This window comes from Tympanuchus pallidicinctus, unplaced genomic scaffold (assembly GCF_026119805.1).
Source record: "Tympanuchus pallidicinctus isolate F22 unplaced genomic scaffold, pur_lepc_1.0 scaffold12, whole genome shotgun sequence".
Lineage (NCBI taxonomy): Eukaryota > Metazoa > Chordata > Aves > Galliformes > Phasianidae > Tympanuchus > Tympanuchus pallidicinctus.
Window position 1 is genome coordinate 14,017,324 of NW_026294637.1, and position 21,554 is coordinate 14,038,877.

Here is a 21,554-nt window from a genome sequence, read left to right on the forward strand (position 1 = left end):
TTTTATATCTTTATCAATTTTTTTATTGGGCTTGAGTATTAATTAAGAGGTGATATAGATCAGACTACACAGAGTCAGAAGAGTACTCGAAGGGTTTGCTCCTGGAGTACCTGGCAGAATGAGCAATACCCACACTTCACTCCTTACAAACCTTTGTCCAGCACATTCACAAAGACCTCCATCACAGAAATGCTAGAAGTTTCCCAGTAAGTGTGATCTACCCTTCTTTACATCCTTGCCATAAGAAATTTTTTTCTAATAGCCAAAATCACATTTCCCTCGCCAATTTAAATCTCTTTCTTCTAATCTACTTCACTGCAGAAATAAAGAACAGTTCTCTCTTTAGCACTCATAAGTATCTGGAGATTATGTCTGCCTTCCTCCTGCAGCCTTCTCTTCAGACTAAACAACCCAAATTCATTCAAACTCCCCTCAGAGGTAACATTTTAAAACTTCCCAAGGATAATCACCGCTGCCCTCTGTTTCTCTCCAAATTATTCACTTTTTTTTCTACAAAGCAATGCAAAAAATCTAAATTAAGTTTCCCAGCCGAGGCCCCACTAATGCTGAGAAGGATGGAAGGATCCTCTCTGTGTTGGCTGTACGTCTGAGGCAAGCATGTGAATTTTTCACAGGTGGACAAGCAAACAGTTAAGCAGCCTCCAGCTTGTCTTCAGTAATTTCAGTCTAACATCTGAATACGACTGGTGTCCAATATCTGTTTCAGACATCTACGCTTTGGTAAAAGAACGTGCTACCTAGGAGCAATAGACGCTTCTGCTAACCACTCCACTGAGCACTGCTCTCTCTGATGTGAATTCTTCTCACCTTCATCTTACACGATGGAAATGGAAATGCTCCAAAACTTAAATAAGCTGTCAATGCTATACATATGACCTACAACACTCTATACATTCCTGTCTGTTTATAGCACTCACCTGATTAACTGTGATGGGGCTCTTTTAAAAAAGTATATATTAATGTAAAAGCATACACACAAAAGCCATAATGTTCCAAGAACTTCAACCAAATTACATTGCTTTATGCTGCTTACTCTAATGTTTACCTTTAAGTACACAAAATCTGAATATTACTAATGCTTACCTTTCTGTGTTCAATTGAAGGCTGTGGGATGACAAACTGAAATCCCAGCACTGCTAGTGAACTGAGAAGTCTGAAAAAGCAAATAGGGAAACAGAATACATCATTACCACTAATCCAAATTACCTAAAGCCTAAGAGAGGACTTGACACTGCAAGAACTTAGATACACACTTGAATATCATTATTAAGCAAAAGAGACTCAATAAACTGTGTGAAATATTCTTTTAACATTCTCTTCACTAGACTGCAGGCAGTAGTAGGTACATACATATGTTTGTCTACCTATATAGCAAAAGTTCACCAAGAAGAATCCACTAACAATATTTCACATAATGTTATGTTTAAATAATTTTTTTTTAAGTACATACTTTTGCACCTCAGCACTTGGTGTCAAAATTGAGATATGCTTCATGAGTTTAAATAAGAGTTCAGCCATCTGTGGACTGAGTCTGTTTCTAACCGTGGCTCCTCATTCTGCAGATGAACACCACCTCCAGCACAGGAAACATGTAAAGAACCTCCATGATTTTGTAGAACATAGGTTCCTTCCCAGCTGCCTAACACTTGTTAAAATTGAATAGCCTAATGGGCAAAAAAGATGGAAAGTAGCGGACACAGCTCACTGGAGACTCAGGATAAACAGCCAAACATCACCCCAGTCCCCACATCTTCAATCTGAAAGGAGTCATAATGGGAACCAAGCCCAAACAAACTTTGCTCTGTCAAGCCTCACCACTGTAACGACTCCGCAGAGCCCACTGCAAGTTGGGTTCAGTTAGCTCAGTCTTTTGTTTGCTAAGTTTGAGCTGAGGACTGGTTTCTCTCCTTCCAGCAAGTCCTTCATTGGAAACACAGAAAGGTAAGAGAGAGTGAGAATTAAGTTATCTTCACCTCTACCAGGAGTTTGAGTTCTCAGTTTACAAAGAGAATCCTTTGGACCCTCCATGAAGGAAAAAGCTGCTGAATTTCAATGCAGAAATAAAACTGATGGATTTGGACACAAAATCCATCTGCAGACTAATGGACCAGACAAAATCCAGCTGTGCTTCCTACTCACAGTCCCTTCCTTTGCTCACTGTGCAGTAATCCTTTAAACATTTCACATTGTTTCAGGTATTTTCAAAGACAGACCTACTACGCAAAACCAGCTTTTTATGCTAAGCATTTCATTTGTACAAATACATACATTATTCTACCTGGGAGAATGTTTTTCTTGAGTTTTCTGTTTGCTAGAGTTCTTGGTAACAAACTGCAAAAGGAACTGTTAAGTAAGTATTGATTGCATATGGCCTTTCATCACTTCATCACCACAGTCTATGCTGCTCTCAAAGAAAAAAAAAACATTTAAAGGAAAAAAAAAATCATTCCTTACTGCCACATAAATTTAGAAGAAAAAAAAAGGAAAACAACTTAAAGGCCCATTAAAATGCAGTATTTCATTATATGTAGTTATCATTTGTGATAAAGCCAAAGGAGGCAGGTAAAAGTGCAAGACACTGTAAAGGAACTACAGTAAGAGCCCAGACACGTGGTTTGGAGCAAGGCTGAATAAGGCAGTAGTGGACAGAAGGAGGGCATACAAATGAATAAGCTGATTTGTTAAACACACCTGAAATCAAAGGTAGAACAGAACTCAGACTTTCCAACTACAAAACATCAACTCCATGTCTGTCTTTAGTTGATGTGCATGTTTATTTTCCAAATGCTCCATCTCCTAACTGTTCTCAAAATTGACAAGTACTCACATGGAGGTACTGAGCAGGCACAGCTCAGCAGGTGACAGGGCCAGCTGACTGATGGCTGCTTCACTCGGGTTTCTGAATAAGAACCTTGCTTATAGAGCCCATGCTCTCACAGTGATGATGCTATTTGTAGACAAGCAGCTAGTTCAAGACACAGTCAGGTATCTACACAAGTTGTACAGCATTATCTCTAAGAGCAAACATGCTCACTTTCTTTTACTGGCAATACCAATTTCGTTTTAGCTGGAAGGGGAAAAGTTATACTAGCTCTAATTCCTGATGTGGAATCTTTCCTGGAATATTAGCAGAGTACCAGAATTCAAAGATTGGTGTCTGAAATTCGCAAGAAGGAACTTTGGATCGGAGGTGTAAATGACAGTATCTCTGCACAAACAAAAGAGTATGTGGTTCAGCTGTCATTCTGAGCAGGAATTGTTGTTCCTGTAGCCTCACAGCTGCCTGCTTCCTCCAAACCTGCTTGCCCAACTATGGAAGGAACTGAATAGATCAGCTTAATCAAAGCTGAGTGTTCCCCTTGTCAGGAAAACTGCTCGAAAGGTATTTCCCACATTACCCACTGGCAAGCTGTTTCTGGAATGATTAATATGAATCTCAGACTGAGTGGCAGCATAGGTACTAAAACATGCAAATCTATTATTTAAAACCAGTGACTGTGATGACACAGTGTCATCAACCAAAAAAAAAGAAGGAACCTTCCAGTAAAGTATCCTAAAACAATGGCACATACCAACAGACACTTTAAGCAGAAACAAATACTGAGAGCTTTTTTTTTTTCTTACAGTCACCAAAGAATACCATGCCTGGAATGCATGTGCTTGATTATTTATTCTTTGGACAGAATTTTTATTTATTCTATTATTCAAACACTTATAATACAGAAGTAAGAGACAGTTGAACTGGTATGTTAAATTGGTATTTTCTGCAGCTTGTTAAGAACATATTAAATCAGACTTGAAATGTTTTGCTGCATCACTTACCTCAAAGAAACTATTAAACTGTCTACCATGATCCTTCAATGCAAAGTGTCTTGAAGCGAAAAATATTCTTCACTGTAGTAAAGCACAATGCGGGTCAAACAAATCCTACAGAAATAAACAGAAAACATTTAACACTGCTTATTCAGTATATTTCTGGATGTTTAGAAACTGGATACAGACAGACATTAATCATCTCTACCTGAATTCAGGAGCTTTATTGCCATTCAAACTGTAAATCCAGTGTAACTTACACGGATGGACTGGGCATGCCCCATTTTTGGGGACTTTAACACTGCTTTGCTGAAAAAACATGGAATGCAAAATCTTGATCTGATTGCCATGGGTACAAAACTGATGTTTAACTTCCATTCTCATCTCCACATCTCTGATAAGTCAGTTGTATGACGTTATGCCTTTTTTTTTTTTTGCCACCAAACTGAGGATTTTATTTATTTATTTGAATTGAAAGTAGCTTTGTTCAAAGACTTGTGCTCATGTCAGTCATAGAAATGATGTTAGGCAAGTCTATACACACAGTGCTAATACAAAGCACATGGGAGATCCCTTCAGAAACTACTTACTAACAGATATTCTGGATTATAAACAAGACATGCCTCAATTCCTGCAATCTGACTCTTAGTTATCAGACATACTGAGGCAATACTCTTTACATCACTTGTTGAAAATTGAGGATATGCATGTGATGCAGACTGTCACTAACACAACTTCAAGTTCTCAGTATTCTGTTTTTTTCCAGACATACTCTTTGTTTCTGCTTTTTCATTCTGCAATAATCTTTTCAGCCCACATCCTTGAATAGAGACTCAATCCCAATAGGATATTGTTATGTGATACAAACTCAGAGAACAAACGTACACACTCCTAATACACTTTGTGAATTACATTTCATTTGAAAAGCAGAAAACATTTTGTTATCAGTCTAGTTTTACTAAGAGGTTGGGGGGAAAAAAAAGAAAAAATGAAAATAAATAAAGAATTCTTTTGCCCTCCAGAATATCCGGGGCAAAAAGAATACCTGAAATGGCTGGACAGTTAACACTAGCATTGAATAACACCAATTTTGGCATGAAAGTTTTCAAGAGCCTGATGAGGTGTAAAATGTATTACTCACTGCAATACATCAAGTCACCTTCCCACAAGGAGCTCTAAAGCACTATAAATCTATCTAGAAAAAGACAATATTTACAGCAAAATAGATCATATCATTTTGGCTGGAACAAACCACACTGCTGTACTCAAGCAGTTAGCAAGACTTTCTCCACCACATTAAAATATCCTACATTTCAGCAAACTTCACTGCTTCACCCCAAAGTAGAATAAAACCAAACGTGTGAAACTGGGTAGGAAAAAAAAACAGCAGCACACAGGATGGAGCAAATTCATACCTCCTCCCCAGCTAAATGAAGAAGCTGTTCACTGCATGTAATAAAATATGCATCAAGTCACAGAAAAGGAGATAGAGTAAACAGACCCTAAGTCATGCCTCCTCCTCTTTCACACTGTAGGTGAGTGATTCTAATGCCTTATAACCGCTACCAGTCTCAGAACTTCCACTCTCAAGTCATGAACTAATCATCAGAATCTTTCCTCTTGATATTTACTGATATTTGCTCTGACATTCTCAACATGACCTGCAGAGTGTTTTCAATTACCTCAGCCTCACATGCTGCTAGTAGTCAGACACCACAGCCCATGGTCAGCAGAGATCAGACAGGTGTCTAGATTAAATTAGAAAATGAAAGCACTAATTTGCAATGGGGATTTTCCAAAAAGGGGCAGAGATGGACAATGACAGCAACTTCAAAGAAAGGAATCTAGTAGGCATATAGACAATCTCAGAAGTTTGCTGAGATGGATACAACTATATGTCTCAAAGCAATAAATGATGCAATACACGGAATTACCAGGACAGACATCACAGACACTGTATGGGAAGTTAAGCGGGAGACTTCTCCCTTGGCTAAGTAACTTTGAAAATGTCTTCCCATGAGGTGATCTCATGGGAACAAGGGTAAATGGTTTTAAGTTGAGGGAAGGAAGATTCAGGTTGGATGTCAGAAGAAAGTTCTTTACTACAAGAGTGGTAAGGTGCTGGAACAGGGAGGCTGTGGATGCCCCATTCCTGGAGGTGTTCAAGGCCAGGTTGGATGGGGCCCTGGGCAGCCTGGTCTAGTATTAAATATGGACATTGGTGGCCCTGCATGTGGCAGAGATGTTGGAGATGCATGACCCTTGAGGTCCCTTCCAACCCAGGCCATTCTGTGATCTAAAAATTTGCTAAAAGCTAATGTTTTAGTTACCTTAACAGCTCAAACATCACAGGACTACTCATACATAACTTTTCATGTGACTTTACCCTTTGTGCATCAAGTGGATGATACTTCACAAATTTCAGTGTGATTTTTGCATCAACCTGTACTTCACCTAAGTCCTGTTATTCACTTATATCCATATCCACCTGTGCACAAACTGTAACAGAAAGTTCTTAGTAAGTCCATGTGGACACATGTACTGCAACAACCAAAGACCATCTATTCTAACTCACAGCAATGATGTGAGATACATCATGCACAAACACACATACAACTCATTTTGGCTCCAAATTGCTCTAAGCCTATTTTATCTTGTTGACTTAGATGTATGGCAAGTCAAGTTTAATTTCCTTCAACATTTGTCTTCCTGGTTTGATTACATAGCTTGCCAGCTACTGTCAACAGCAACTTGAAGTAGCTATGAAATGAGAGCATCATTTCAAAGCCATTTCCACTTATGCGCAAAGTTCTCTTTGTGTTCTTTAGAAAACAAAAACATTAGCAAACAACATTTAAATTTAAATACTTAAATTTAAAAAGTACATATTCTTCAAGATTGCCTTTGGATCTATTCCGTTGTGCAATGGCAAGGCATGGAGTATTTATTAGTTTACTCTTTCACGTCTATTAAATTATGTTGAATGCAAATCCTTGAGATTGCATCCACAAGTCACTACATTCACAGCGCTTTGATAAAGCACCTCACAGTACACCAAATCTATCAAGCTCCACAATTTGAGTGTACACTCAACAGCTCATACCATATCTGTTGAGATCTACCACCAGAGTTTTAATCTCCTCAAGAATTCATTAATTACATTAAAACATACAGTACAACCTTGAAAGTAGAGAGAGAGCCTATGAAAAACAGGCACTCATTTTACAGATTGTGAATCACAGTCATATGACAAGACTGGTTTATTCACTATTTCTCTAGATTCCTTTTTTTTTTTTTTTTTTTTTTATCTTTTTTATACCACTGGTTATGAAGAATTAATTTAATACTAGCTGAACAGATATTAGTAATAAAAACATAAAAGTGAAAATATTATTATAATGAACCTGATTTAAAAAACACTTAAAACTTCTTATACACAATAATAACCTAACTAAGCATAGGTTTCACATTGTAGTAATAGTAATACACTGTGTATTTTAGCAGCTATTTTGTAGAAATGCAATCAAGTAAGAATTGCGTACACAATTATTGTGCAGGTAGAATTTACTTCCCTTCTGTAATGATGAACATTATTTTCTAGCCAACTAACTAATGAGAATACTTGCCTGGCATTACACAAGCCATATATTCAAATGTTTAACAGCTGACCATGAGAATGAGCTTTCATGCTGTTCCATAAATGTTTCAAACATGTGCCCAAGCATTAATATCCTCTGCACTGAAAAAGAGGAAACAAAATTTAGGGGGCTGTACTTCACAGTATAGTTTCGTTGGACTGAGTATTGGGCAACATTTCACAGCACACACAGGCGAAGATCAAACGTTCCTCCCTGTTTCACCCTTTGAAATCTTTCATTTACTAGTAAACAGACGTATCATTAACCTACCACAATTAACTCTCCATGTGACTCCAACACAAATAAAAGACCCGATGCCAAACTACCCATTCTCTAAATTAGGGCTGATTCACACAAACAGGACAATAGAATCAGCAGTGCTCTGAAATATTTCCAACAAAGTCAAAGTTCTGAACTGCACAGCCATGATTCTCAGATGAAGAAATTAAATACCAGCTGGATGCTTAAACCTACCATTGTCCTCATGGAAAACCATTTGGTGATCCCATCAAGATACTACAGAAACACACACAATAGCAAAATAGTAACTTTCACAAAGTTCCCTCCTTCTTCTTAGAAAACTTCTCTTCTGTTTGGGGCATCAGTGTTAGCACATAACAGGAAGAGAATGTGATGGAGACCTGAAATCTTTGCTTGCTTATTCAGAAAAAAATATTTTCCTCAGAGTTTCAGTGGAGGAACCAGGACTTTGCAGAAGCAACGCTCCAAAGAACAGTGCTTTCTGGAAACACTTGTACTTTGTTCCAAAGCAGATGAGTGATGAGGCTGTACTGTAGAGGGATGCTTCAGTAATCACATCAAATCACGTTTCAAGCTTGCTAGCCAGCTTCTAATAGAATCATCCTAGTGGAAGAGAGCACCATAGATCATCCAAGTGATCACAGTGAGCATAGCCTTCTAAGACTGTCTACATGTTTCTCTTCTGGGTAGTTAGTTATTGATATTTGTTACTGATATAAGTCACTGATGCTTAACTTTCTACTGTAAAACCTTATGCAGCAGAACAGACACTAACTGGAACATACATCTATAAATATAACATTGGCATCCACTGAGATTCCCATTAAAATCCTTGGGGCTCAATTCTACATTTCGGCCACAGTAATTCCAAGAGCTTCTGTAGCATTATTCTTACTTTCTGTGAAGAGCTAGAAAATGAGATAACAACCATCCTCAGCAGACTTCAGAGATTTATCTGCCTGTTTTTGTTGTGTTTTTTTTAATAGTATGAAATAGATATAGTATCCTTTAACATTTGGGAGGAGTACCGACCATCTTCTAAATAGGTGTGATATAAAGAGTAACACAGGGTTATCAGCTGGCAGGGGCCAGATGCAAGCATATGGAAGCTTCTCAGGCATCCATACGAGGATGTGTTTTAGGGACCACTGAAAAACAAGTGGCATGCCCAGAGCAAACAGTGATACTATGGAACTCAGATAAATTCTACACATCCCTTTGCTGAATAAAACGTAATTCAGCTGCTGTGATCTGTTCATACCTAGCAGTGAGACTTGTGTGTAAAGCCTTATTTTTAGGAGTCAGTACAGATAATTGTGAGATCATGAGCAGAAACATAGCTCATCATGTAGCTTACACATCTTGCACAGAGCATTCCAGACTACGCTCCTCGAACATCCTGAAATGAACCGATTATAATATTTCACTTAAATGTTGTCAAACAATGCAGTAAGAATGATGAGATTTTGACTTATTTCTCATTAAAATCCTGTCTGATCTGGGGCTCCCTACACACTGGTACAGAAATGCAACAACGGAATTTAAAGATTAATTGCTTTCTTTCATGTTTCTACATAATGAAGGATAATAGGTCTAATGAAAAGTCTTAAAAGAACTATTTCTTTCATAATTTTGAGACAGAATACCAGAGAATTTAAAGCCAACATGAAAGCGTAAACTTTCAATGGATCCCTAAGAGCCAACAGCAATAACGACAAGAAGCCTTGTAAAACTTTTGCAAATATTAAATTCTGCATATGAACAAACAGCATAGGTACAACTCAGAGAACTCACTGAAGAGCAGTTGACTTAGCTTTCACCCACGAAAAAGAATTGGGATGAGGGTGCAACACAACAACAGCCATCAGCTGCCCTACGCTCAGCCTCTAGACTTGAACAATTTTTTTTTTTTTTAAAGTTCACTGCAACAAAACTGGGGAGGCAACGACCACAGCACCATCAAATGCCAATGGTGTTGCTACACCTTTACCATTTAAAGACGCACATTTGCAAAGACGCATCTCTTCTTTGTGTGGGGATGTTAGTGGAGATAAAAAAGGAAAACACTGTTACTCAGCTTTCACAAGAAGCAGACAACAGTATCGCTGTAACTTGAAGAAAGAGACATGAAGATGCAGTATGATTAACAACAGCAGAAGATATGTAAAATTCATGTGTTCAGAAAACCAGAGACAATTTTGCTCTCAATTATCCCTTCAGACTGAAACCACTGACTGTAATTCTCCTGAAGTCCTCACTCAGATGAGGGTTGGTGCACACTTCTAGAAAAATCCTGATGTTTGCAGCAATCATACCTCCACGTGCCTCCTCCATTCGAAAAATGAACTGCAAGATCCTCTAACAGAGAGCAGTGAGAGCTGTTTATTCTTACACTGCCCATTTGAAAGGGATTTTAGGTATCCTCCAAGTCCGGTCTTACTGCTATGCCTGTTATACTCTGGTGGTCCAGATGAGAGTATTTCAGCCCACTTAACATAAACTGTTACACTCCCATAGGAGATATCAGTCCTTGACACAAAACCCCACTATAATCATACATTCAGATAATCTCAGGCTATCGATCACTCAACAAAGCTGAAATGTTTTACTGGCTGTATATTAAAAAGCTCCCTATTAGTAAAGAAATTGTCTGGCAAATAGCATGCAGCAGCTTGTGAAGAATAACCTTATGGCTGACAGATAAAAGATACTGGCCTCACTGAATCAGCAGCTACCACTGCCACCCTTGCTAACAGCACTACATAAAAAAATAATGAGTCATGAGTGCTGTATTCTTCTGACTCCCAGCTGTCCTTTCCAGGTCAGCTCTTACCCTTGAGTTTTTCCCACTTTGAGCAGTCCTACATCTCACAACTCAAGCACACACCTTGACTGAAAGGGAAAGCATTGAGTACCTCAATACCAGTTACCCATTAGCAATGCATACAGCCTTCTGGTGGTACACAAACCTATCTCTGTTGATCAGATGTAGCTTAAAACCAGTACTTACTCATGTAGCTTCAGACACAGTAGTGATGCAAGTCACAACAAAATCCACTCTCACCTTTCACTTCTCTTTTCTGACCACAATAACTGCTGAGCCTCTTCCAGTTTCTCAAACTAAACTACAGTGCAGAACCCTCAGCCATCCCCACACCATGCCTCAGGAACTTTTGTGTCCCTCCTCACCCATGCAAACCTATTCAAGTGGCTGGGACTTTGCCTAAGTAAAGGAAGAGTAAAGAATTCTGAACAGAGCCCTTATTGTGTCAGGTAAAAAGAAATCAAAAGGTCATCTCTTGGCAGTAGAGCCTGAACTTATTTGTGCTTAAGGGCAGGTTAATATAGTGCACTGACCTTCACCTGACATCACTTGAAGCTACAGGAAAACGTACCCAAGTGCCTAGAAGCTGAAAAATAAAGATTCAAAATGTGAGTGAGAGACTTTTTGGCATTTCAAGAAAACGTGTACAGCTGATTGCAAACTGCTGGGAGAGAAAACAGAGTCAAACAGAGGAACTCCTTAAGCACTGTGAGCTGCAGTTAATGCTTTAAATATTCCCTACGCCACAGGCAGACAATGCAAGATCAGTGGGGATCTCTTAAAAAAAAAAGTGCCCGTTTTTTATTTTCTTTAAATTAGCAGTTGGAGTTCATTGCTGTTTAGCATACTGCTTAATGTCAGTAAAAGTGACCTGAGGTCTAATTGAGTATCCACTGCTGGAGACAGGGAGAAGACATGCTGAAAGGAATGCAGCTAAACGTCGGTTCTCTTTGGACACTGACTGACACTGGTGCTCCTGAGTAAGCCTAAGATTTGCATGGTTTGAATAAATGGGAATTCTGAAAAGCCCTTGTAACATAACTTTGGGAAACCAGCAAACCAAAGAGCAGAAACACACCAATCAACACCGCCTTTCTGAACCCTCAATTACCAGCAAGATACATTTGGAAACAGTTTTTCTCCCTCTTCCATTTCAAAGCAATAGAAAGAAATCACAATTTAATCACAAGCAGCATGGTTCAAGAGTCAGATCAGTTTCTGTCAATTCTAGCAGTATTAGAGCAGCATTTTAATCCTTTCATGCTTCCATCATCCAAAACCACGCAGATGGGAATTTCTTTCTCATTTCAATCTACTGCTAATTATAATTATTTAATTTTCTACATGCTCCCAAATGGTGCCAGCAGTATTGCCAGTGCCTGAGGAATAAATCTGAAACCAATCCTGCAAAATTTTAAACTTCTTATGAGAAGCAGCCAAAGTTCTTCAAACTCATTAGTGCCAACGTGAGCAAAACCTTGAGCTGTAAGGAAAAAAAGTCTTTTTGATGCACTATCTACATGAACAAGTACAAACAACAGCTGAAGAAGTAAAGAGTACAGGATATCACATTTTTAATGCCTGGTTATCACTACGAAAATCAAAACTGACACCCAGCCTTAACCCCCATGTTTCAACACACAAGCAGTAATTCCTGGGTTGCCAAAGCTGAACAATACTAACAGTTAATGGTTAACATATTCTGTTCTTTTAAATCCTTATTCTTATGCTGTTCGAGTTCAGCGAACTCGACATGATGCCCTGAAGATCTGCAAGGTTTGTCTGCTGTTCCACATCCACTTCCCCAGTGAATGTAACTTCACAGAACTACTGGAAAACAAGACAGAGCCTTCGCTGCCGCCAGATTAAGTTATTGCATCCATTCCGAGTAATTCATCACTCTTTTGGGCAGCTTGTGTCATGGGATGTCATTTTGCTGCAATTAAGCAGGGTGGGATTGGACAGGCTCTTGCTTCCCTTTGCCAATCTGATAAGCAAAATCATTCTTCTTTTTACTTTTGTAGAAATGACATTTCAGATAGAAATAACCAAACAAAAATACAAGTATAACATAAAACCAACCACTATCAGCACGACTTTACCAAAGCAGGATGAGAGCAATCACTGTAACCGTGGAAAAAAATCCAGGACCAAATGTGAAAAAATCTGAAAACTTTCCAAGCCAACATTCACTCTCAGATTGTTGTCAACAGTTTGCTGAGTTTGCCATCTAGAGCTGGAGTTCTCCTTCCATGCACTTTTGGCCAGCTAATCCAAACGGAGTCACCGGGGAATCCGCCTGATGCAGGATTACAGATTTTAGTCATACCACACTTGAGTATCTAAGTGACGTCTGTCTCCTGGAGGAGTAGGATTCTTGCACAGATCCAAGTGCTGACCCAGCAAGGCCTGGCACAGCAGATGTTTCTGATGAAGAAGAGCTTTCAAAAGAGGGTTTCTTTATCCACCCTCTTCCCAAAACAAGAACAGAGATAACACGGCGCAGGGCAGATATCGCAGCCCTTTATGAAGGCAACTGGCAGGAAAACACACTACTTCTGTGCAGGGCTACAAACCACGTCCTCCAGGCTCACAGCAAGCATTGAGCTCCAGGCAGTTCACTGTTCCTTTGTCACACCAGGCCACGCAGTCATACAGAACAGGTCCTTTGGGCAAGCAAGGCCCAAGGCATTATCTTAGCCAGCAGCAGCCTTGCTTCCACATGGGCACAGGCAAGTTCAGTGAGATTCAAGTCACCCCAAGGTTTCTCTGCTGCTGAACTTCACTTCTGGACAGTAGAGTTCAGTACAACCCACCGAGACAGAATAGGAAAGCTGAAAATCCCATAATACAACAGCTATCCCTTCAATTTAATACAAAGGGAGGGCTATTTTCTTACTTAATATTTGAAGAAGGCTGGGTTTAGGGAAAAAAATATTAACTAAGAAAAGTTAAATCAACAAGAATGCCATTAAAAATACCATAGCTTTCTAAAGGAGTGCATTTCTCTCCATATTGAATCATATAAAGCTGCCTACTAAAAGTTTACAGCAGTCTTAAAAGAAATGGAAACAGGACCACAGAAATAGCAAACAACTCTTTTGCTGATTCTCTGTAAAGGACTGAATTGTATCTACCAAGCTCTGTATTTAAACATGACTTTTTTGGTACCCAGGAAGACTGCCAAGGCCCCACTTCCAGGAACTGACGATGTGACAAGCACTGCTCCCTTAAAAGAGCAAGGCACCAGCTCCTGGACTGCCAAAGACTTCAAATGCAAACTCTAAAGAGATCAGAAAACATCAATCCAGACACATTGGTTTTAGAATTTCCTTATTTGTAAAGCCAGACTCGGACTGGGGCAAATCTACCTGCATCTTCCTAAATGCAGATCGTACTGCACACCAATAAGCTGCTGGCTTCTGGGACAACAGTTGTAGCTTCTGGGGCTCTGCTAATGTCACCACCTGTTCAGCAAAAATTTATTCCTGGAGCTCTGAAGTAATTTCTTCCTCTAAACCTGATGAGGACATCAGATATATCTGTGCTGATAAAGCCTTGCTCCTGCTCCTTTTTTAGACCGGTTATAACCTGCCAATTTCATTCAGTGGTCCTCAGAATTCACAGTTATTATATTGCAGGGCATTCTCTGTTCCCAAAGAAATTCATTTTTATTTCTGTTTCACAAACTGATGTCCTCAAGTGATAAGGAAAAACATTTGAGGAAAGGAAAGATCTAAACACTGTGCAGGGCCAACCTCCAGTTACATCAACACTTGAACAATGTCACGTTTAACATCAATCGACTCATGCAAGTTGGGAATATGAGCCAAAGCCCAAGCAGACAGTTGCATCCATGCATTCTGTCAATTCCTTTCCACCAGGTATAGTGATAATCAGAGAATGAGCTTTTACCACAGTTCAGACACTGTATTACACCCACTGAAGAAATAATGAGCACCACTTGCTTGAAGGACCAGGAGACACACAGAATGAGTTCCTTACATGTGAACGCGTGCATATCAACAAATGGGCTTTAAACCAATACTGAAATGGTGCTTTAAAGTGCCAGTAAGATGACATAGCTCAAAACAGTGGTTGTTCCTTCAATGGCAAGAGCACACCACATGGGAACGCCTTGATCCAAAAGTCTCTGCAGTCACTGATAACATCTTCCTTGACTTTACTAGCCCTTAGGATCAGGGCTTTCAAGCAAACAGATGGCCACTCTTAACCTTACTAAGAAAAGAATCCATAGGACCAATGGAAAAAAGTCCTCTTTTAAAACTAATTTTTCCATATATGGAGTATGGAATCTTCCTGTGAGGGGAAATTCCAAAACCAGGACCAAAATAAATACTGAAGTGGGATGCCAAGAAGTAGCAGCACAGGACTGATGTGAAATAGCCAACAAGCAAGTCCTCCAGCTGCAATTGGAAGAAACACAGCAATAAACCTCAGAGGCACATGCTACACCATTTGTTTTTGTTCCTTTGCAATAGATGTTTTTATTCCAGTGCCTTTTTTTGTTTTTATTTGTTTTTAAAGAACTTAAAGTAATGTGTATGCACGTTTTATCTTCAGGAAACTTAACAACGGTAAATGTCCTGTGATCGTATCTTCTTCAGAGATAAAGGAAAAGGAGAAAGACACCAGTGAGACTGATCAGCAGGTCAATGGTACTGCTGAAAAGAGACCCACATTCCAGCAATTCACACACAGCACCTGGTCAGAGATAGAGATATTCTTCGTTCACAAGGACTATATTCAGATCCTACCAACACTGGAATTTTTCTAGTTCTTGCCAAGAAGCCCCAAAGTGAACACTTGGTACTACCACTTAGAAGCATGCAACGGATGTCCGTAGATGGTGCTGACAGCTCTGCTTGTTTAACAGTAACCAAAGTTACACGCACTGACCCATCTCTGGGAATGCCAGAACACTGTGGGAGAAGCTGCACAAATGAGATTATGTGACACGACACTCACAAGTCCCCAAGAGAAAACTGGGTGGGACAGAACATTCCATAAGGAGCTAATTGAGTTGTTTCAAATCACAGAATTTGTATCTGCTATTGCCAACTGGAACAAAGAACACAACAACAAAAATGAACCAACTCTGAAGCACACAGTGTCTGCAATGGTCTCTCTATACAGGGCAAGAGATGAGACTACATTCAGTGCCCATCAGATCACTCTCCCAAGCATTCCTTTTCACTTGTATCTGCCTAACATCTCCCTGATTAATCTTATAAATTAAGTACATGCATTCTCCCTAAACATCTAATGTACATAAACAGAATTTTCCAGTGTAACATACTATCCTGAATGCAACTGAAGTTATTTACATGCTGATACACAATAAACAACTCTAAGATAATACAGATCAGCAATGCACAATTATGTCCACTGATCACACTGAAACCACTTAAACTCATAACTGAATTAGCCTTGTAGTTACCCGATTCCTTCTCTGCACTGTATTAACATCAGGCTAAGCTGCTTTCTGAAAACAAATGAACTAATAACCGAGCTGTACACGTGCCTAGTTCAGAGAACAAGGCTCCTCACAGCATGTTCTCCAGTTAGGTCCCATGATCGTGGGACATATCTTGCAACTAAGAGGTACAAAATGCTTTGCCTGTCTACAGTGACAGTGCTAGCTGACAGCCGGCTGAACACAAGCCAGCAGTGTGCCCAGGTGGCCAAGAGGGCCAATGGGCCAATGGCATCCTGGCTTGTATGGGAGACAGCACAGCCAGCAGCAGCTGGAGGTGATTGTCCCTCTGTATGCAGCGCTGGTGAGGCTGCATCTTGAATACTATGCTCAGTATATATAGGGCCCTCACTGCATGAAAGACATTGAGGCCCTGGAGCATGTCCAGAGAAGGGCAAGGAACCTGTGAGAGGTCTGGAGCACAAGCGTTATGGGGAGCAGCTGAGAGAACTGAGATTGCTTATTCTGAAGGAGGCTCAGGGGAGGCCTTATCACTCTCTACAACTCCTGAAAGGAGGCTGAGGTGAGGTGGCAGTTGGCCTCTGCTCCCAGGTTACAGCAATAGAACAAGAGGTGAGCAGCTGCACCAAGGGAGGTTCAGGTGGGATATTAGGAGTGGTGACGCACTGGCACGGGCTGCCCAAGGAGGCACCAACCCTAGAGGAGCTCAAGAAACATACAGATGTGGTACCAAGGGACATGAAGACTGGGCATGGTGGGGATGGGACTAGATGATCTTAGTGGTCCTTTCCTACCTCAATGATTCTATGAAAAAAAACACAGTCTTCTAAAATTGAAGCCTGTTGTGATAAGACAACACAACAGAGGACAAAGTTAAATTTTTTATTCATTTCCTGAATTTTAAGTGTTTAACCATGAAACCTTAATGTTCTCTAGGAGAATAATTTTGCCTACAAACAGGAGGGAAGTCAACTCTTTGAAAAGTTAGATAACAGCATGACAAGGGTAAATGGTTTTAAGTTGAGGGAGGGAAGATTCAGGTTGGATGTCAGAGGGAAGTTCTTTACTACAAGAGTGGTGAGGTGTTGGAACAGCTGCCCAGAGAGGCTGCGGATGCCCCATCCCTGGAGGTGTTCAAGGCCAGGTTGGATGGGGCCCTGGGCAGCCTGGTCTAGCATTAAATGGGGGGACCTTGGTGGCCCTACTTGTGGCAGGGGGTTGGAGATTCATGATCCTTGAGGTCCCTTCCAGCCCAGGCCATTCTGTGATTCTATAATAACTGACAGCCCATAGGAATCTCTACGCTGACTGCTCTTAACTTCACACAGTAAAACAAGTTTTAAGGCACAGAAAAAAAGAAGTATCTGACACTTCTTCACCTCTGTTTTCAACAACCGTCTCTATCAATGCTCCGAATATCACATGTCAGATTTAACATCACAGAGAACTGAGACTGCTATTTTGAAAAGCTTTTCTGCAGTCACTGTCCACTCAGAATCACACACACAGGCCAGTCTTCAAGATGATTCAGTTCATTTTTGTTTAGTTTTCAGGCTTAGTTTCATGCATGTTTGCCCAGCGCAGTTACTCATTTTATTCTCCAGCAAGAGCAAAGTTTTTATACTGCAATCATAAAACTCATCACTGTGCACAAACAACCTAATTAATTTCCTGCAATTAAATCTGCTGGAGCTCTGAAAGAACCTGTTGTATGAAGTGTGAAAGGACAACAATCCCTCATCGTGTAACACTTCTTATTCCAAGTGCTCCTGAGAGCTATGAACCAGAATTGGCCCCTTTGATTCCAAAGGAACTATTCCAGATTAGAGCCACCATAAGCAAAACCAACCCCGCTTCTAAAACCAGACAAGCCATGTTCAGCGCACAGTTATAACAAATAACCTGTGTTTCTTACCTACACACACTTTGAAAGCCTCTACATGATAACTCAAAACAGCTGATCTCCTACTTTTAGCATTACTATGCATTCTCATCTTACAGCACTTTTCTCCTCATAAGACACTCTCTTCCTGGTCCACTGACATCCAATGTCTCATTGGAATCCTTGGGAGAGAGGCAATAGAAAAGAAACCACCAGGAATTACAGCTGTCTAATGAATTTTGGCAGTATCGTGTTTCATTTTAAACCCCCGATAATACTGAAAGGGTGGAAGTCACATCAACCAATAGATCATTTCCAGTCACACGCCAGAAAAAAGTCCAACTTGGAAAGCTGAGCTACACAGACCATGCTGTCTGAGTGCACCAGCAGCCCCACAAACAGCACTAAGCTCAGATGCATCTGGGCACTTTCAGGCCCCAGTCTCATCTCAGAACAAGAAAGGAAGACAGCAGAGACACAGACAGCATTTTGATGGAATACTGCATATCCATTAGGAGCCCACTTCAACCACAGCATTATGCTCTAGTATTGAGCTCCTAACAGCTAGTTAATTAAATATAGTTTCTGTTTTAAAAATAAATAAATCACATGGATTCATCAGTAGATGAGCACAGCAAGCTACAGATATTTCTATTGCCTTCCTTGGCTATTTACATAATTGAATCTTCTAGATTCTGTCATATCTGCTAGTGGAAACCTTTCCGCTGCCGTGTAAACTGTGTTGAGATGAAGTCTGGAATCTAACTTAGTTCTGATGATCCTTGATAAATATATCATATTTATCATATATATATATATAACAGAATGAAAACATACAGGAAGGTGTTGACACCAGTACTGTATGTGGGAAAATTCCCATCAGATAAATGACTGAAATGTGAAGAGTTCTTTACTCGAAAAAAAGGGAGCAATAAGGGAGAGAGATAACATAATGCAGCTCTGAAAATGGCACAAAGATGCTCTTATGATTCTATGACATAGCAAGTAGAGAATAATTCACCGTGCAAGGAACTGGCAGCATTGAGCAGTAGAATTAGAACCACAAAATCATTAAGGTTGGCAAAGACCACTCATAGCATCTAGTCCAACCGCCAGCCATCCCCACCGTGCCCACTGACCACGTTCCTCTGCCACATCTCCGTGGTTCTGGAGCACCTCCAGGGATGGTGACTGGAGCACCTCCCTGCACAGCCTGTGCCACTGCACCACTGCTCGTCTGAGAAGAAATGTTTCCTAATATTCCACCTGAACCTCACCTTGTGTAATTTAAGGCCACCACCTCTCATCCCATCACTGTTACCTGGGAGAAGAGGCTGACCCCACCTCACCACAACCTCCTTTCAGGAGCCGTAGAGAGCAACGAGCTTTCCCCCGAGCCTTCTCTTCCATAGACTGAACAGTCCCAGCTCCCTCAGCCGCTCCCCATAACACCTGCGCTCCAGAGCCCCCACAGCTCCGCTGTCCTTCTCTGGATAAGTTCAGGGCCTCAATGTCCTTCTTGCGGCAAGGGGCCGAACACCGAACGCAAAATAACGAGCCGAAGGAGGCGGTTTCCACACAACATTAACCTGCGGCCACGGCGCCGCCAAGTTTCCTGAATCGCGCGGACAGACCGCGGGGCAGCCCGCTCGCGGCGGCCCACGAAGCGCACAGGTGCGGGCACGGTGGCGAAGCGGCGCTCCGGGAGCCGCACGAGGGCCGCCCGGAGCCCCGCAGTCCCGCAGCCCGAGACCGCGTCCGTAACCTCAGCGCCGCTCGAGCCGGGCAGCGCCGACGAAGGCAGGAGCAGGAGAGCGCGAGGAGCGCCTCGGGACGGCCCGAGCACGTCAGGCTCAGCGCACCGCTCAGATGTGCCAGAGGACCTGGCCTGAGGGGAGAAACGCGGCGACGCACGTTTTTCAGAAGTAAAGTTACGTTCGTCTCGCACCTTCCCGCAGCAGCCCGGCCGGATTCGCTCGGGCTAAGCGCGGCACACCGCTCCGGGCGCTTCCCTGGATGCAGCCCCTGGAAACCGGCGGCAGCGAAATGGCTCCTGGCACGGAGCGGGGCGCAACGGGAGCCCGGCGCTCCGCGGCGGAGATGGGAGAGGTCTCTCACGTCCGGGCGGAGAGAAACTTCTCCGGGCTCCGTGAAGCCCGAGGAGCGCAGCCCCCGCCGGGCCCCGCAGCCCCGGCTACCGCCGCAGGCCGCCCCCCAGCCCCGGGCACCGCCCGCACGGCCCCGGCGCGGCCGTCCCCCCCCGAGGCGCGGAGCTCCCCTCTCCCCCGCCCACCTGGCGCGGCCTCACCTCGCGGTCCGGTCCGGTCCCGTCCGGCCGCCCCGCGCCGAAGCGCTCTCGGTGCTGCGGGGGCGAGATGCGGGCACCCGCGCGGCCCCGCGCATGGGAGGCGGCGCCCCTCCGCCGGGAGTGCCGGAGCGCGGCTGCAGCGCCCCGCAGGACCCGAGGCGGCTTCCCGGCGGCCGCACGACAGCCTCCGCCGCGCCGCCTCTCCCCTGGCTCCGGCCGCGCCTCGCGCCAGCGGCGTGGCTCGGCCCGCGCCTGCTGCCACCTGGCGGCCGCGCCGCCCTCCGCCGCCCACGGGGCCGCCGGGGCGCGACCGGGCGAGGCGCGTGGCCGCCCCGACCCGCCCTGGGGCGGCCCCCGGCAGCGCCGAGCGCCGGCGGAGCGGGAGGGGGGGGGGAAGCTCGCGCGCAGCCCGAGGCGGGGCGGGGAACGGCACCTTCCGACGGCGCCGGGGCGCGGACGTGCCGGGGGGGAGGCGGGCCATGGCCGGGGGGCGGTGGAGCCCCTGGACGCCGGGGCCGCTTCTGCTCCCGCCGCCGCGGGCACCTGTCGCACGCGGTACCGCTGGGCTGGCAGCGGCAGTCCGGGCCCGAGGAGGTTCCCCGCAGCGCGGTGCTGACGCTGAGGCTCCCGCCAGTGTTTGTCTAAAAGTCTGAGATTTGGAACCGAGGCGGCAGCCAGCGTCATCCTCGCACTGCAAAAAGCAAAGCCCTTAGAAGCGCACACGAGAAGGATCTATTCTGCTAATTTCTGAGTTTGCAAGTGAAAACAAATGCGGATTTGTCCCTCTGTTCCTGCTTTGTAATAAGTGTATGGACATAACAACCCTCAGGGTGCTGTTATGGAATGATACAATGAGTATCCAGCACGAGCTCTGAACCTCCGAACCAGACGGGTACTGGCAATAGCTCATTGCAACGTTTAGTTTAATGCCTTTTTACTAGGCGTATATATTATTCTTGCGGGAACGGACCCAACCACCTGACCCAATTGCTTTAAAACATAGCGAAATACGTTGTTTTTTTCTTGGCAACATTTTGGACTTAATTATACCTGAACGCAGCCCAACCACTGAAAGATGAAGTGCTGACTGCTGTTCCCTGCACGCAGACACGCAGTTACTCGATTTCCAAGCCCACGTGCAGCAACAGGCGCTATGTGAGAGATCTACTGCGGACAGCCTCCTTTCCCTGCATGCTCAGCAGGCGCTCGCTACAGCAAGGCTTCCCCGGCAGTTTCAGATGCTTTGTGGCTGTAAACAGACAGCTGTAGGCAGCTGTGTGCTAAAGCTTTGCAGGGCTTTCCCACGGGCAAAGAAAGGCGGCATTGTGATGCTGAGATAGAGGCACTTA

At 43.1% G+C, this 21,554-nt stretch overlaps 1 protein-coding gene across 2 annotated transcripts in view; it reads right to left on the reverse strand.

The window, feature by feature from the left end:
- THSD4 (thrombospondin type 1 domain containing 4) overlaps positions 1-20,356 on the reverse strand; it is a 258,583-nt gene extending 238,227 nt beyond the window's left edge. Inside the window, exons 1-3 of one of the 2 annotated variants that reach the window (XM_052671768.1) lie at positions 20,206-20,356; positions 3,844-3,948; positions 1,105-1,174 (exon numbers count right to left, since the gene is read on the reverse strand). In XM_052671768.1, the coding sequence (XP_052527728.1) occupies positions 1,105-1,174; positions 3,844-3,872 (99 nt within the window). In that variant the 5' untranslated portion in view covers positions 3,873-3,948; positions 20,206-20,356. Of the gene's footprint in view, positions 1-1,104; positions 1,175-3,843; positions 3,949-19,845; positions 20,045-20,205 lie in introns of those variants that run through there. The other variant, XM_052671769.1, reaches the window with a different exon arrangement.
- Positions 20,357-21,554: the final 1,198 nt, after the last annotated feature.